Source organism: Phaseolus vulgaris, chromosome 3 (genome assembly GCF_051622355.1).
Source record: "Phaseolus vulgaris cultivar YP4 chromosome 3, ASM5162235v1, whole genome shotgun sequence".
Classification (NCBI taxonomy): Eukaryota; Viridiplantae; Streptophyta; class Magnoliopsida; order Fabales; family Fabaceae; genus Phaseolus; species Phaseolus vulgaris.
The window spans coordinates 6,940,225-6,955,352 of NC_143500.1; the positions used below are offsets into that span (position 1 = coordinate 6,940,225).

At 33.4% G+C, this 15,128-nt stretch overlaps 2 protein-coding genes and 1 non-coding gene across 10 annotated transcripts; 2 read left to right on the forward strand and 1 right to left on the reverse strand.

The window, feature by feature from the left end:
• Positions 1–774: 774 nt before the first annotated feature.
• Positions 775–5,079, reverse strand: LOC137806370 (Pentatricopeptide repeat (PPR) superfamily protein). 3 transcript variants are annotated; one of them, XM_068606436.2, is made up of 4 exons: positions 4,715–5,079; positions 1,760–3,979; positions 1,428–1,496; positions 775–1,182 (listed from the first exon to the last, which is right to left on the reverse strand). In XM_068606436.2, the coding sequence occupies exon 2, from the start codon at positions 3,835–3,837 to the stop codon at positions 1,870–1,872; it is 1,968 nt and encodes a 655-aa protein (XP_068462537.1). In that variant the 5' UTR covers positions 3,838–3,979; positions 4,715–5,079; the 3' UTR covers positions 775–1,182; positions 1,428–1,496; positions 1,760–1,869. The 3 variants fall into 3 exon arrangements, with proteins under 3 accessions (XP_068462537.1, XP_068462536.1, XP_068462538.1); XM_068606435.2 differs by having other exon boundaries at positions 1,665–3,979; positions 4,715–5,078; XM_068606437.2 differs by lacking the exon at positions 1,428–1,496 and having other exon boundaries at positions 4,715–5,067.
• Positions 5,080–5,150: 71 nt separating this feature from the next.
• On the forward strand, positions 5,151–5,224 carry TRNAN-GUU (transfer RNA asparagine (anticodon GUU)). The gene has a single exon. It is a non-coding gene; the product is annotated as a tRNA-Asn (tRNA).
• A 3,370-nt stretch (positions 5,225–8,594) lies between these two features.
• RUS3 (root UVB sensitive protein (Protein of unknown function, DUF647)) lies at positions 8,595–14,568 on the forward strand. 6 transcript variants are annotated; one of them, XR_011080337.2, is made up of 15 exons: positions 8,595–8,937; positions 9,018–9,075; positions 9,226–9,285; positions 9,563–9,601; positions 9,688–9,750; positions 9,933–9,989; positions 10,160–10,223; positions 11,398–11,481; positions 11,761–11,843; positions 11,958–12,087; positions 12,691–12,783; positions 13,122–13,243; positions 13,657–13,697; positions 13,790–13,977; positions 14,175–14,568. XR_011080337.2 is itself a non-coding variant. In XM_068606441.2 (15 exons), exons 1-15 carry the CDS (start codon positions 8,705–8,707, stop codon positions 14,268–14,270), a joined length of 1,428 nt encoding a protein of 475 aa, XP_068462542.1. In that variant the 5' UTR covers positions 8,595–8,704; the 3' UTR covers positions 14,271–14,568. The 6 variants fall into 6 exon arrangements, 3 of the variants coding, with proteins under 3 accessions (XP_068462542.1, XP_090156569.1, XP_090156570.1); XR_016519564.1 differs by having other exon boundaries at positions 11,958–12,082; positions 13,105–13,243; XR_016519565.1 differs by having other exon boundaries at positions 11,958–12,082.
• The last annotated feature ends 560 nt before the right edge of the window (positions 14,569–15,128 follow it).

The following is a 15,128-nucleotide window of genomic DNA, read 5'->3' on the forward strand; positions in this document are numbered from 1 at the left end:
TGTACATAAACTAATATTAACATAGGACTAAGTTTACCCTATTTTTTCAAATCTAGAAGTAATTACCAAAAAGTTTATCATGAACTTTATCTAACAAATATGGAATTAAAATCCGAATCACCTTGACAAGTTTGTACAAATTTGTACGAATAATATCATATCAATCTAATAACATTAAATTAAAAAAATCATTTGCGACTAAAAGTCATATATCCTATTTCATAAATATTCTATATCAATTATTTACTGAAGTGTGTTAATAATTCTACTACTAATATTTTAGCTAAATTTTTAAAAAAAAAATACTTAGCTTTTGTCACACTAATAATGATTATATTAAAGTCTATATAATAGCATTCTTATAAAAAGGAGTAATATTTCATATTTATTTTCACTTTCTACATTACAACTACTCAATTTCTTTAAGAGAGAGGAGAGTTTATAGCTTGAATGCCATTTTTGAAAGCTAAATTTTGTTGTTGTTTGGAGCTTGGTGCAAGAGTTTTACCCTTCCAACAACTTATATAGATACACTTTGTTTTTCTTTTCTATAAGTGCATTTGGTGTTTATCATAGAATCTTGGTAATTAACACAGAATGTTGTGATGAAGGTGAAAAACCTTTGGCCTCACTATTTGCAACCGATATAGTCCACTGCAAATAAATTCTTAATTACTACCAAACAGTTTTGAGCTATTCAAGAAAAAGAACAAGACTGAATCAAAATAGTCAAAATATAAAACCTGAACATAATGTTCAGGGAAAAAACCAATCTCCTACTTCAAACACTCTTCATTTTTAGAGCTTAAACATAATGATTTAGATAAACATAATGATTTTCTTTAAACAACTCACTAGAAACACACACAAAAAGGGGGAAAAATTGATCTCTACTATGTGTGATGGTATTAATTTGTGCCTTAACTTACAGGTTACTTCATCCTTTCACATCCTATCCTATAAGCACAAGAATGAGAACATAAAAGAATAGCAGTAAAACAATTGTTAGCCTGATACTTTAACACCAGTGGAGCGTTTTCCTTCCACACCATCCTTGTACCAAAAGGCAGCACAAAGAATGGAATTTGCAAGAACAGGGAGGGGCTGAAGCAAGGTCAAACTGGCACACATCACATACGAAAATGCAAGATTTGATTCTTGAGTTCCCATGTGTGTTCTAATCTGCAAAACATGCCAAGTATTGAGGATTTATGAACAAGGAACGTTTGTATCAAATTAATAGCGAATAACTCAGTGTATGCTTGGCTTATTTTGTATTTAGAACAACTTATAAACAAAAGCTTCTACAAAGAACTTTTGAGAAAATTAATTATGTTCTACAAAAAAAACTCCAAAACAATATTCTCCCCTCTTGAAAATCCTATTTTATTCAATCAGTCTAAACTTGATAAATGAAGGCAAATCACCTGATTTAGTTTGCTAAAACATAAAAGTTTGGTGTAATTGCCTTTCCAGTCATATGTCCAAGAAGACAGCTGAAGACCACAATCAACCACCAAAAATGGGGGACACCAGAGAACAAAATGGAAGAAGAAATTAATACATTTAGCACAAAATGAAAGAATTGGCTGACTAAAAACTCACTGAATGAGTGTCAAATAATTGCTTTCTGTAACATCAAGGCAAAAAAAGGAGAAAAGAACCTTATTGAGAAGAACCCTCCAAGCCTAAACTGAGTGTTATTATTCAAGTAAATAAAAAATTGAAGTGTTCCAAAGTTGGTGAAATTGAAGCTCACTTTTTGAAAGAATCTACAATATTGAAACCATCCTCAGCCTTCATTTTGAGTTATTTCTTTCAGACATGATGGTTTAATCCCTGTGATATGAAGTAGCCACTGTAAAAGGTTCAGGCATTTAAGCCAGCCCAGTTCTTGAAAGCGATAATTGCTTCCATTTTTCTAAAATTCTTTCTCCTTAACTTTGCCACCCTGAGCTTTTTATGGGTCTCCATGAATGCTTGCTTGTATCTCCACTTATCAACAAATATTTTCATCTCATTAGCTTTCTCCACAACTTGCATAACAGCATCAAAGAAACCACCCTTGACCATAGCATAAAGGAATGCATCAACCAAATTCTGGTCAAACTTGATCCCCTTCTGCCCATCCATGGATAGCTTCCTCTTAACCTCGTTCCACAACATCAGCACAAGAAAATATTTCTCTGCCAAGACATATCCATTAATCATAGACAAGTATGTCTGATCATTTGGCTCAAACTGCAGGAAAGTCATCCTTCTAAAAGTCCTTCTCGCATCTTCTAGTCTCCCAGCTTTACAGAAAGCATGGATGATAGAATTCCAATCATGAGTACCTACATCAATCCTAGGATCCTCAACCACCTCATCCAAGAAAGCTGCCATCAACTCCGGCCGATGCTTCTCCATCAAACCTGTCATTATAGTTAAGTAACTCCCTTTCAAGTCAGGAATCCTTGCTTCTCTCATGTCCCTAAACAGTGAAAACGCTGACTGAAAATCTTGGCTGCACATGGATGCTTCTATCAAAGCATCATAGCTTTCCACATCCAACTGAAGACCTGAATTACTAATCTCCATCACCAACTGAGTAGCCTCAGCAGTTCTATTTTCTTTACAGTAAGCCTTCAAGATAGGTATATAGACCCCAAGACCCGCAGAGGCCCCCTGAACATTCATCTCATCAAGAATACTATGTGCTTTATCAGATAGTCCAATACTAACACAGGCATTAACAATACCATACCCTATAGACCTATCAATCACAATATTTGAACCCTCTATCTTCTGAGCATCAACAATCAAATTGGCCAACCCCTTGACATTTCCCTTCTGAAAATAAACCTTAATCACTTCACAGAAAGTTTCAACATCAAAACCCCAATCCTTCCCACCTCCATCATTTAGATATCTAACAATAGTTGCCTCCACAGAAGCCAAATTCTCTGACTTAACGTAACCCCTAATCAAATTACAATAAAAACCCTTTTTGTTTAAACAGCCAAACCCACCCATCAAAACTTCTAACTCCCTAATCTTCTCTTCCAACCCTTTGAGTGCATACAAATACCCCAGAAACCCAAAACTGGACTCATCAGGCCTAACCCCTAAATTTGACATTGTCCCCACAACCCTCTCAGCATCACTTACAGACTCAAGCTCAAAGCAGCAACCTTCCAATGCTGCATTGCAAGCAACAACATCAGGCTTCATGAACTCAACTCTCTCCTCAAGAGCTACCCTACAATTCTCCTCAAAGAGCCTCAAGAAAGCAGCAAGGTTACCACAGTCCCTACTGATCTCAACAAGCACAGGCCCCCAAATATGAAAGGGAACAAAGAACCTGAACCTGAGCATGGACCTGACAAGGGCAAAGGCAGGGGCCGCAGTGTTGGCACCCTTCATGGAGAGGAGCATGTGGTGGAGGGTGTCATGTTGGAGCAGCAAGGGGTTCTTCTCCATGAGAAAGAGAGCAGAGGCAAAGGCCCTCTTGAGGTTGAGGGTGTCACCAAGGGAGGAGAGGTGGGAGAGGAGGGAGTTGGTGAGGGGTTTGGGAGGAAAAGCTTGGTGGGTGGTGAGGGCCTTGAAGGACTTCCATGCCTCATCAGTGTTGCTGCTTATGAGGGACTTGTGGAGGGTGGTTTGGAGAGTGGAGAGTTGGGAAGTTGAGAGGCAAGTTGGGGCCTTTGGGGAGGCTTCTGAAATGGGTTGCTGCTTGTTTTTGGTGAGGGCAAAGATTGAGGGCTGAAGGAAGGAGTAAAGGGTGGGGGTTTCAGGAGTGGAGGAGAAAAACAAGGCTCTGTAGGGAAGAACAAAGGACACAACTCTTTTTCCCATTCTTCTTCATTCACCCAATCTTCATCCTCCTCCTCCTCCTCATCATCATCATCACTTCTCTTTTCTTAATTTTCACATTCTCAAATTTCATCAACCAATGTGCTAGTTAGTCGATCAAGCACATACCCCCAGAAGAAAAGTACTGGACAATGGAAAAAATAAGAAGTACAGAAAGAGGTCATAATCAGGTACTCCATTTAAAGGAGAGTTGAATGCAACCAATAAGAAGACTAACAAGTGACGCATGAACAAATAAGAAAACTAACAAATAGGAAAAAGAATGTTACACTTTAACAACATATCACGCTTTAATTGAAGGAGCAAGCATGCAGTTTCAATTCAATAGAATAATACAAACTTAACCTAAATCACCGATCAATAAAAAAGGAAGCAATCAATTAAACAAAAACAAAACTGAAGGGGTAAAAACCCAATGCTGTGATAAATTGATAATTACCATGATTCAATGCATAGTATATCTTCAAATTCAAAAAATTGCTTTACCAGTAAACTCAGCCAGATACTAGTAGCTGAGTTTCATCCACTTTCCTTGAAACTTGTCAACACTAACGTTGTGCCAAAATAACTATTCACACTAGAGAGTCCTTCAATCCATTCAACACAACTCAAACAAAATGAAACATTTAAGTTCTCCATCATCTGAACTGAATCTCACACTCAAAATCCTAACTTCACCATCATCAATAACACTCATCTCCCCACTCCTTAACCTTCTACTGACAGCACCCACCAATCCCAACTCTCATACAAGATTTCATCTTTTGCATAAATACCACCACCCCATTAACGATTTCTATCAAATTAGATTCAAACAGTGGAGTAAATCGAAACCCCATAAAAGAATAAGTAAAGTTACCTGAAGGTCAACAATATGCAGTAAACTTCGAAAGTTGGAAGATGGGTTGCAGTAAGATTGCGAACAGGTTTCTATTCTCAAATTTCATCAACCATCATAGTTCAATCGGAATTGCAGGGTTAGGAAGGAGAAAGAGCTGGAAGTGGACTCCATTGCCCAATCTCTTCTCTTATGCTATTATTTCGTCGAGTACTCAAAACAAGATGAACAAGCGAGAGGACAGAACCTCACATAAGCAAGCAGTTCGGTCTACTCGCTTTTGGCTTGAGCTTTGCGAATGGAACTTGCATTCTCGAAAAACAGGGCTTCTAACTTCAGAATGCTAGAGGAATGGTTGACCTAACGCATGAACCAACCGAGATTCTGCCTTCCGCTTTGAAATGACCTTATTTATTTTAATTGTATAAATTAATTTAATTAAAGTTAATAAATGTAAGCTGGAATAGCTCAGTTGGTTAGAGCGTGTGGCTGTTAACCACAAGGTCGGAGGTTCAACCCCTCTTTCTAGCGTTTATTTTTTCTATTTTCATTTTACATTTTCTATTATATATGTAAGTGTAAAAACAAAATATCATGTCAATTATTCATATTTTTATAATATACGTCCCTAAGTTTCTTTGTTTTTATAAAATATTTTTACTCTTTTTTTTTCATTGATCATCATTTCTAACCTTGGTTTCAACAAATTTGGTTCAATAGTTTGTGATATCTAACAAATTTACGTGTAAAAAAATAACGCAATTGGTTCATTGACAATAATTTTAAAATATTTCATGAACATTCTTTATTACTATTAAATTATTAGATATGTTGGACTAGTAAATGTTTCTCCTTAGAAAAATTAATATGTGATGTTAATTTATTAAAAAATTATGAATTTAAGCTTTAACGCAAAAATTACCTCTATGATTAAGAATATTTTAAATAAATAAAAAAGAATGTATAATAGTGATTCTTATATTTAGAAAATTATTGTTAAACTAATAGATAAATTCAAAGTTGGATTTAGACTTATATTAAATATGGGTTAATTTTATTTCTAGTAGATAAATTCACTTTACATAGATAAAATCTATTATGAGTTCTCATATATATTGTAAATTGTCAACTACGTATAAAGGATCTATATAATTAATAAAATTAGAACCTTAAACTTTATACACAGTTTTTTATGGAACTTATAGAGAATTAAGTGTGGAGATGGAAGAAGAATTTGTTTTTAGAATAAGTAAAATGTTAAATAAAAATGCTAGCTCTAGCAATGATATTTGAATAAAGTTTAAAATGCTTGAAAAAAAAATTCAAAAAGTTCAATTGCAAACTAGTAAGAGTTCATATGATGATTTTCAAACAAGTTCAAAATAGTTTCCACAGTCGTTTAGACGATAATTCAGAGTAGAGAAACTTGTGTAATAAACAACAACAGTGAAAATGTGGATTTATACTAATTTATGTCAATTGTAGGCTACATCGAATTCTCTTTTACAATCAGAAAGGTTTCTTTTATTTCATTGTTGATTATAAGCATTATCATTGTCACTTCTAGCTTACATAAGTCACTTCTAGTTATTTGTTAATCTTTCTCTAAGATTAAGCATTAAGCTCACACACCTCTCAAGCTAAATACACAGAGTATCTCTATGATATACAACAACAAAAATATTTTATATTTACAAAAAAAAACTCTCAGAGAGAATATTATTAATAAACGTTTATTTCTTCTAGAATCTTAACTTCACTTGGTGGTGAAAGATTTACAATATGAGTTCATTGTAAGGTCATCTCCATTGTTAGAGTCATTATATAAGGTCTTAATTTATTTTTTGTAGGTTCCATTGTGCCACGTCATTTTTAGGATCTTTTTACAATTCTTACTCCAATGCAACAGTCTTACCGAGACTCGTACTTTAATTACTATTTTATTGGGTTGTGTTGCAAAAATATATGCTTTTAAGATAGGAAAATATCTTTTAATTATTATAACTCATAGTCTTATTCAATGTCTTACATTTTATGTCATGACAACATACTTTAAAAGAAAAGTATTATAATGTCTTACATTTTATGTCATGACAACATACTTTAAAAGAAAAGTATTATAAGACCCAAGTCTTAAACTTATGACCCTGAATATGACCCCAACAATGGAGATGTCTTAAATAGTCCATGGAAAGCATTATAACGGCTTATTACTTACAAGCTTTAAGACTTAAGCTTTCATGAAAAAAGTATATGTAAGATGTGTGTTTTTCAATTTTTTTTTTATTAGTCGTATATGTATGCAGATGTTTCCTTTCATATACATCCTAAATTGTTAAAACTCGTGAGTTGTTGTTTGTCCTTGTAATAGAGTTTTTTTAGAACATGTTTGAATTTTTACTAACATCTTTTGTTGTAACAATTAGAATGTTGTAGAAACGACAACCATTTTATCTATTACTCATCTACTAGTCTAATAGCTCCACTTTGAACATACAAACTCATACGTACAATATTATAATCATCCTTGGGATTGCATCATATATTAAGATTAAATTGTATCTAAATTTTTTCCACACTCAAGTTGTTAGATACACAAAAAGATGTTATTATTATTATCATCAAAATATGAGTGTATTGGACATGACATATAGATTAAAATTTGAATCTTATCAAAAAATACCGTTTACCCTTTAACAAAAAATTACCAAACTGATGATAGATTTATAGCACAGGTGATATGTCAATGAATTTTTTTAATAAAGATTATGTTCAATGAAAATATGTTAGATGCAATTTTAAGTTTAAAAAACTCACTCAAAAATGTTTTTCAAAATACATTAGACTAATGCACATAATTGATAACATGTAATATAAAAGAGATAAGGAGAAAGAGAAAAACACAAGATATTTTATATTGGTTCATTTGATAAAGCATGTTACATCCAATTCTCAATCAACAAGTTATACTAAGCAAACTAATGCAAAGTACAAATCGAGAATTATTTTGACTCGTAGCCACTCATAACTAACTCGTTGAATATTCATCGAGCTCGTAATCGCTCCTGGCTAACCCCTTCAAATATTCTTTGGAAACATAGTCACTCCCAAATAACCTCTTTGAGTATTTTTTTTGGCTTGTAGTCACTTTTGACTAAGTATTATTTGACACTTAGCCACTATTGACTAAAATCGAGTATTCTTTTCAATTATACTTACCCCTTTCTGATTCGTTTAACAATATTCTTTGAACATCAGCCACTCCTAACTAATAATTGAGTATTCTTTGTCAAACCGTCACTCCTTGCCAAGATAAATAAATTATCTTAGTAGTGATCAACAAATTACAAGGTTGCTTCTTAGAGAGGGATAACACCTTTTGATGTATACAAGGTTTATGCTCTGTCTTCTAGTTTGCTAAGTTAACACGAATAATGTTCTCTATAACTTCTTATGGCACAAAAATTTGAGCATTATACAACTTGATCTCTCCTCCTCTTCTTATTCTTCTTAATGAACGACTTTAAGTAGGCGATAAAGAATATAGTCGTTGAAATCATTTATGCTCATTGAGCAACTTAACTCACTTGAATGTCTTTCTTGCATCTGATAAGCTCTGTCGTAAACGATGCATTAAATACACTTCATGAAACATTAATGTTCATTTTACACAATATCTCGATAGTTTGATATACTTATCTCTTATTAGACAATGTGCTCTTACTTGAATTTATGTTTTGAATTTTGTGTAATATTATATATATCCAGTGAAAAATATTTATTAAACAAATAAAAAGTAGACGTTATAAGTTATATACTATTTATGTAAGAATATATAAATATAATTAATATATTAATAAAAAAGTATATAATAAAACTGTAAAACTGATTCCAATTGGTGAAAGAACCCGGATATAATTTTAATGTTATGAATTCTTTAACTAAAATCCGAACCAAACCCTGCCTGAACATCTCTACAAATTAGGCGTAATTTAAAAATAAAAAGTTGTAATGTGGTCAAAGTTCGTATTTGTGAGTCGAGTTTTGAGATTCCACAGACAACCTGCGAACTGCAAAGTGATCAAGGTTTGGGTGGCAATTCAACTCTTTTATCTGGGCATGGAACCATCTTCATCTGTGTCCAATAAGACCATAACTTTGGAAGAATGGAACGGTTCATCCCCCACAAAGCTCTCCAAGACTTTCACCATCAAGGCTTCTTCTTCCTCTGTCACCATTACAAGGTACTTCCCTTTTCCCATCATCACCAATTCACCATCTTCAACACCCTTCTTTCACCCTTTATCTTTCTCCTTATTCACAGATCTGGTGCCCGCTTTAGCCATGTTTGGAGACGCTTACTTCAAGCTTTTGTCCCTGAGGCAAGCTTCTATTTTACTCCACATCTTCTCTTAGAAATGAAAAAGAAATGAAATTTTGTATGCCACTGCTATTTCATCATCCGGGTGTTCTTTAAGTTCATCGTTGTTAAAAAGGGTTTCTTTTTTTTTCTTGTTGCTGATAACATACAGGGTTTTCCAAGCAGTGTGACTGCAGATTATGTTCCTTTTCAAATATGGGACTCATTGCAGGTAATACCAAATGAGAAACATTGTAATTGAGTTATTATTTTGAATAAATAGTGTATGTACTGAGGGTGCAAAATGTAAATGGTTTTAATTGTCTAATCACAAATTGTGGTGTATGACAAGTTTGTAGACTTTAACAAATCGCCTTAAAAGTCAAGCTTACCATGATTTTTTATTGGTTGATAGTGTAAAAATGTTTATACTTGCATTGCACAGAAATTAAACTCTATCATTATATCAAAATCATGTTCTTGAGTTAATCATGGATTCACTGTGGCAGGGCCTTTCAACGTATATAAGGACCATGCTTTCTACCCAGGTAAGGCCCTGTTTAACTGATTATTTGGTTATAGTGTTTGTCATAAAAGACATAAGTACATGAGTGATCAATGAAATTCCTTTCAGGCTCTCCTGAGTGCTATTGGAGTTGGTGAAAAATCAGCTACTGTCATTGGTGCCACTTTTCAGGTATTAGCTGTTATATTCTGTATTTACAAATGATTGAAACCTAGTTTGTTAGATGGGGCTTGTGAGTTCAAGTTCAAGCCTTTTGTGTTAACTTTATCTTGTTTTGGTAATCTTCTGGGTTTCTTAGGCTGCAATTTCTTATGCATTGACAGTAGGATATTGAACTTTGAAACTGTTTCCAGTGGTTTTTGAGGGATCTAACAGGTATGCTTGGAGGAATCTTGTTCACTTTTTACCAGGTATGCGTCTCCCATACAAACATTTCCATCTATCCTTAATAATTTTGAACTGAAATGTGTGGTGCTAGCTTTATGTTTACCATCCGATTGGCTTATGCTGGTTGTGTCATTTTGAATGATTCTGAGACCATTCGTTTTAGTTATATTTATATTTATCCTATATGCTGCAGGGATCAAATCTTGATAGCAATGCAAAAATGTGGCGTTTGGTTGCAGATTTTATGAATGACCTTGGTAGATTCTTTCACATTCATCTTTTAAAAAAAGTAAAAATATAAATAAATTGTGCAGGCATTTTCTACATGCACTTCTGCTCTCTCTCTCTCTCTCTCTCTCTCTCTCTCTCTCTCTCTGTGTGTAGTAGAGACATATAGCCAAAATAGTTTTACATATAGTAGTCTTGGTTTATTAGTATGTTGATTCAAGGATTGAGATTGGGTATAATTAAAGGGTTGGGAGCAGAAGTATGGATAAATTTGTCAACAAATACTTCAAAGGAGTAAACTTCCCTTAAATCATTTGAGCACAAAATCTATTTGAATGTTTTAATTTTTTTCCAGGTAGATTGAAGGTTGAGGTTCATACTTGTTTCATTCTCCACTTGCCACAGAATAACATTGTCCGTTACAAGTTACAAACTGATACTTTAAATGTAACCCCAATCCATATTTGATATCGTGTCAGAGTGCATGAGATTTATTATATGTGGAAAATACTAATCAAAATGCTCACATCACAATTATGCCATATATCTAGTAGAGATAGTTATACATTGTCCAATATTTAAGAGGAAACGTTTAGATTTGCAGGATATGGCTGTTGTCAGAATGGAGTCAGTCTCTTCTCCTTGGATAGTGAAGGAGGAGAGACTTCCCTAATTTCTTCTAACTGTTACTATTTTATTTAACAAATTAAAAAACAGAATTAAAGAGTTTATCTTCTAAGAAAACAATTTGAGCTTAGTTTTGTTTTTTCTTTTGGAAACTTATATTAGAACTACTATTTTTTTTAATGGAATGATGTTTTATGTGAACATTGACCTGGTTATGCATTAGCAGTGTCTTCCAAATTGGTTGACCCTGTTGGATGTGATTTTTTATGTTCTCAACTAATATGAATATTGCTGCAAATTTGCATTCATTATATCTTTGATTTCACATAGGTAGAGTTGGATATGCATTTCTTGTGAGCATATTGATAATATACTGAGACTATAAGTAAAGGAGAAATTCTACTTGAAACATACTTTACTTTGCTACTAATGTCTAAATTTCTTTATATTTTCTTTGTTAAACAAAATTTAATAGTAGCTCAAAAGGGTATCTTTCCAAGAGGCTGCTTTGTGTTAAATTTGATCTTTCATATTTGTATATCACATGATTTGTTAAGATTTTTTCATTATTTGCAGGAATGTTAATGGACCTCATTTCTCCATTGTTTCCATCAGCTTTTGTGTTTGTTGTTTGCTTGGGAAGCATTTCAAGATCTTTCAGTAAGTTCCTATATTGCTGGAAGTTCAAAACAATCACTATGCCATTTAAAGTTAGTTGGTGGCTGTAGGTTTTTTTCCCTCTTTTTCCATGTAAGAAATATAAGCTAGTGGGACATTACGCGTGATCTGTCATTTCCTAATAAAAAAAGCTGTTCTGCAGAAATATATGTTGAGTTATCTAAGATTAAGACATTTTTATCTTTTATTTCCTGATTGACATTTTATTTGTTACTAATTCCATTTTGTTTATATTTCTCTCCAAATATGATTTTGAAATAGCTGGTGTTGCAAGTGGAGCCACTAGAGCAGCTTTGACTCAGCATTTTGCTCTTCAGGATAATGCTGCTGATATATCTGCTAAGGTCCAAGTAACATTTATTATGAGAGTTTAGATTATTAGCTGATAATTATGTCTTTGTTCTGTTGGACATATTCTTTATATATGTATATTTTGACTTGTTAAGATTTACCTATAGGAAGGAAGTCAAGAAACTATGGCCACAATGATTGGCATGGCATTGGGAATGCTTGTTGCTCGCATTACCATTGGATACCCACTAGCCATTTGGTTTTCATTTTTATCTTTGACAGTGTTTCACATGTACGGTGAGTCTCTAAATTGTAATTTGTTTCATGCATATCCTTTGCATTGTAGAATTGTGAAGAACAGTCTGATATTAGGTATAAACCTATCTCTGCGATACTGCTATGGTTGTACAAAGTACAAAAAAAATGAGGGGAATCCATGGGTACATTTACCATTCCCAGTAGTAAAAGGAGGTTTAAGATAGATGTTATTAGCTTGCAAACAGTGATATAATTAATCCATTTTCTTACCAGTGTGTTTGCGACAAATTTGTAATCCATTTCTTTCTTGGATAGACTACAGTTGGTTTTTATTGCAACTAATGTTTTAAATCTTGTGATGTATGTTAGTGGTTTGTGATAGAATGAAGATGGAATGAGTATTTGCTGCTTTCAATCTGATTGTGCTATATTACTTTCTCAGTTAATTGAAACATTATCTGCTCATCTTAAACTATCCCATTTTATTTCTGATGTTAGAGAACTTATAATTTCAATCTGAAGGTATATGACAGCCTTTTTCCATGCGTACTCTCCTTAACCCAAAATACACCAGCTAAATCTGATTACCAGCATTATATATGAATACCTGATAAATACAAATGGTGTCCCTTTTCCATGCAGCAAATTACCAAGCTGTTCGATGCCTGGCATTGAATTCAATAAACCCTGAAAGAAGCTCTATTCTTTTGCAGCATTTCATGGAGACTGGCCAAGGTATTGTCTGTTTCCATTCTTCATTGCTAGTATCCACAACATGCCTTTGATATTTGAGAATTTATTCTGTTTTTTATTCTTACCATAAATTTGGCCACATCTAAGAACAATTTTGTCACCTTGAGACAAGGTATAGTCTAATTTTTTGTTGGAGATCCCACATTGAGGTTTCTGTCTGGTGTATCTTTAACCCATTCCTCAACCATCTCCTAAATTTTGCATCTTATACATGGAAACATAATTCCATCATTTTAATATCCATATTAATCCTTTTTAGTTATTGCTATGTATATTAATACTTGCTTCTAAACTTCTTGCCAGTTCTCTCCCCTGAACAGGTCTCTTCACAGGAGCATGTTTTACCTATAAGGTTCATTTCATGGAGCCCAAGGAATACTACTTATATGCATAAGAAAGTACGTTTAGGCATGAGGATTTCTTCATTCGATAACAGAGAAATGTGAGTGGCTAAAATTTGGTCTGACTCCCAATTTGTTTAGAAAATAGAGTTGTTCTTAGTGCACAGCTATAGTTTTGCAGTTATGTTCTGTATTACCTGAACACCTGATCATTAGTAGTCTCTTTTACATTACCAACATCCCAATGGCATTTAGGTAAATGGTAAACCATGTTTTGTTCTAACTTCTAATAACTCAAGTCATAATATTGCACTATTATGTTGTCATCGTTAGCTAGCAAAGCGCAAGCGAGTAACCTATTCAATCTGAAAGTCTCTTGGCCTGCCTATATCAATGTTATTGACTCAAAATTTGAGCTGTCCATGATTGAGACTTGATAATTGTGCAATAGAGCCTTTGAAATGTCATTACCCGGGCTTAATGATCAAATTCTTTTTCCATTTGACATTAACAGTAAGGAGCATTTGCTTTCTGCAGCATCTTACTACACAAAAGGTTGAGTTTGCCTCATTATTTTTACTTTTGATTTTCTCCATTCCATCTGCAGTCTAAAATCTTGTATCACTCTTTGTTGTTTCTGTATATAGCCAAGTATATACTTGTGGAAAGGAAGGGAATCATTGATGTTATTGTGCATAAAGATTCAAATGCTGCTGATGTCTTGAAGTCATTCTTTCATGCTCTTGTCTTGGCAAAGAATGCTCATAAAAGCAAATCTTTGCATTCAGATGGCCAAAAATGGGTAGATAATCAATATGAATTATTTATTAAGAAGGTAATTATTTAAGCTTCTAGTTGAATTTGATTTTGCTTCTTCAATATTTTTGGTATTTTAACAGTACGATATACTAGTATTTTTCCTTTCTTGATATGATATGGGAATTAAACTAAAAATTGATAGCATGTCACCTGCTCTTACTGAATTTCATATCCTAAATGGTATATTAAGAACACTCCGTATGTTATGTGCAGCTCAAGTCATTAGGTTGGAAAACTGAACGGCTTCTAGCACCTATAATATGGAGGGCGTACTGGAGCTATGAACCATTGGAAGAAAAAAATGATTAGGGTCATCACATTGTCCATTAACATTAGCTGTGGCTCTGGATCGATTGAGATTATTTGATTAGGAGTTGAATATAGGGCCTTTATTCCAAAATGGAATGATTATTTATATGTTTGACAAAGTTGGTGAACTTTTATCAAATTTATGATTTCACCAAAGTTCTGTCAAGGTTATTGCTGCACTTGCACCCCATTTATCTCCTGTACTAGTACCAGTTTTAAGTTTAGAAAGAAAACATGGCTTTTATATATACATGTCTCAGGTCAACAGAAGTTCCCTTTCACATTCCTGGTTTAACAATTTTTCTTGTGATGGATGCTAAACCTTTTCAATTCTTCTCACTTTTAATTATGTTCTGCTGTATAAGAGAATCAACTGTGTTAGGTATGAAGCAACTTATATGGAATTTGGTATGTAGGATTATTTCATGGTAATTCAATTTAGAAGGACACCAAAAGCCAAACAAATCATGCTTACCGTGCTGAAGTAGTTAGGATTTTCTTTTATTTTAAAAATTTAAATAATCCTCTTAGAATCTTGGGATAGAAACACCAGATTCATCTCATTTATGTCTTATAATTTTATTTTATTTTTATTTTCCCCATATCTTTGAATTATAACCAAAAATTTGTTATTTTTCTTACGTAGCTTAAACTTATTTATAAAACGAGTATTATCACTTCTGCTAAAGTACATCCTATGTTTCATGCCTTGATGTTCTTAGTTATGAAGAATGTGTACCAAAGAAGGAAGAGGAAGCATTGACAATCATGGATTGTATGGCTTTTGACATGTTTTTACTTGAAGGACCATTGATTCATCCCAATTTTTAGTCTCCTTTTTGGTTATGTGGTTCAGAA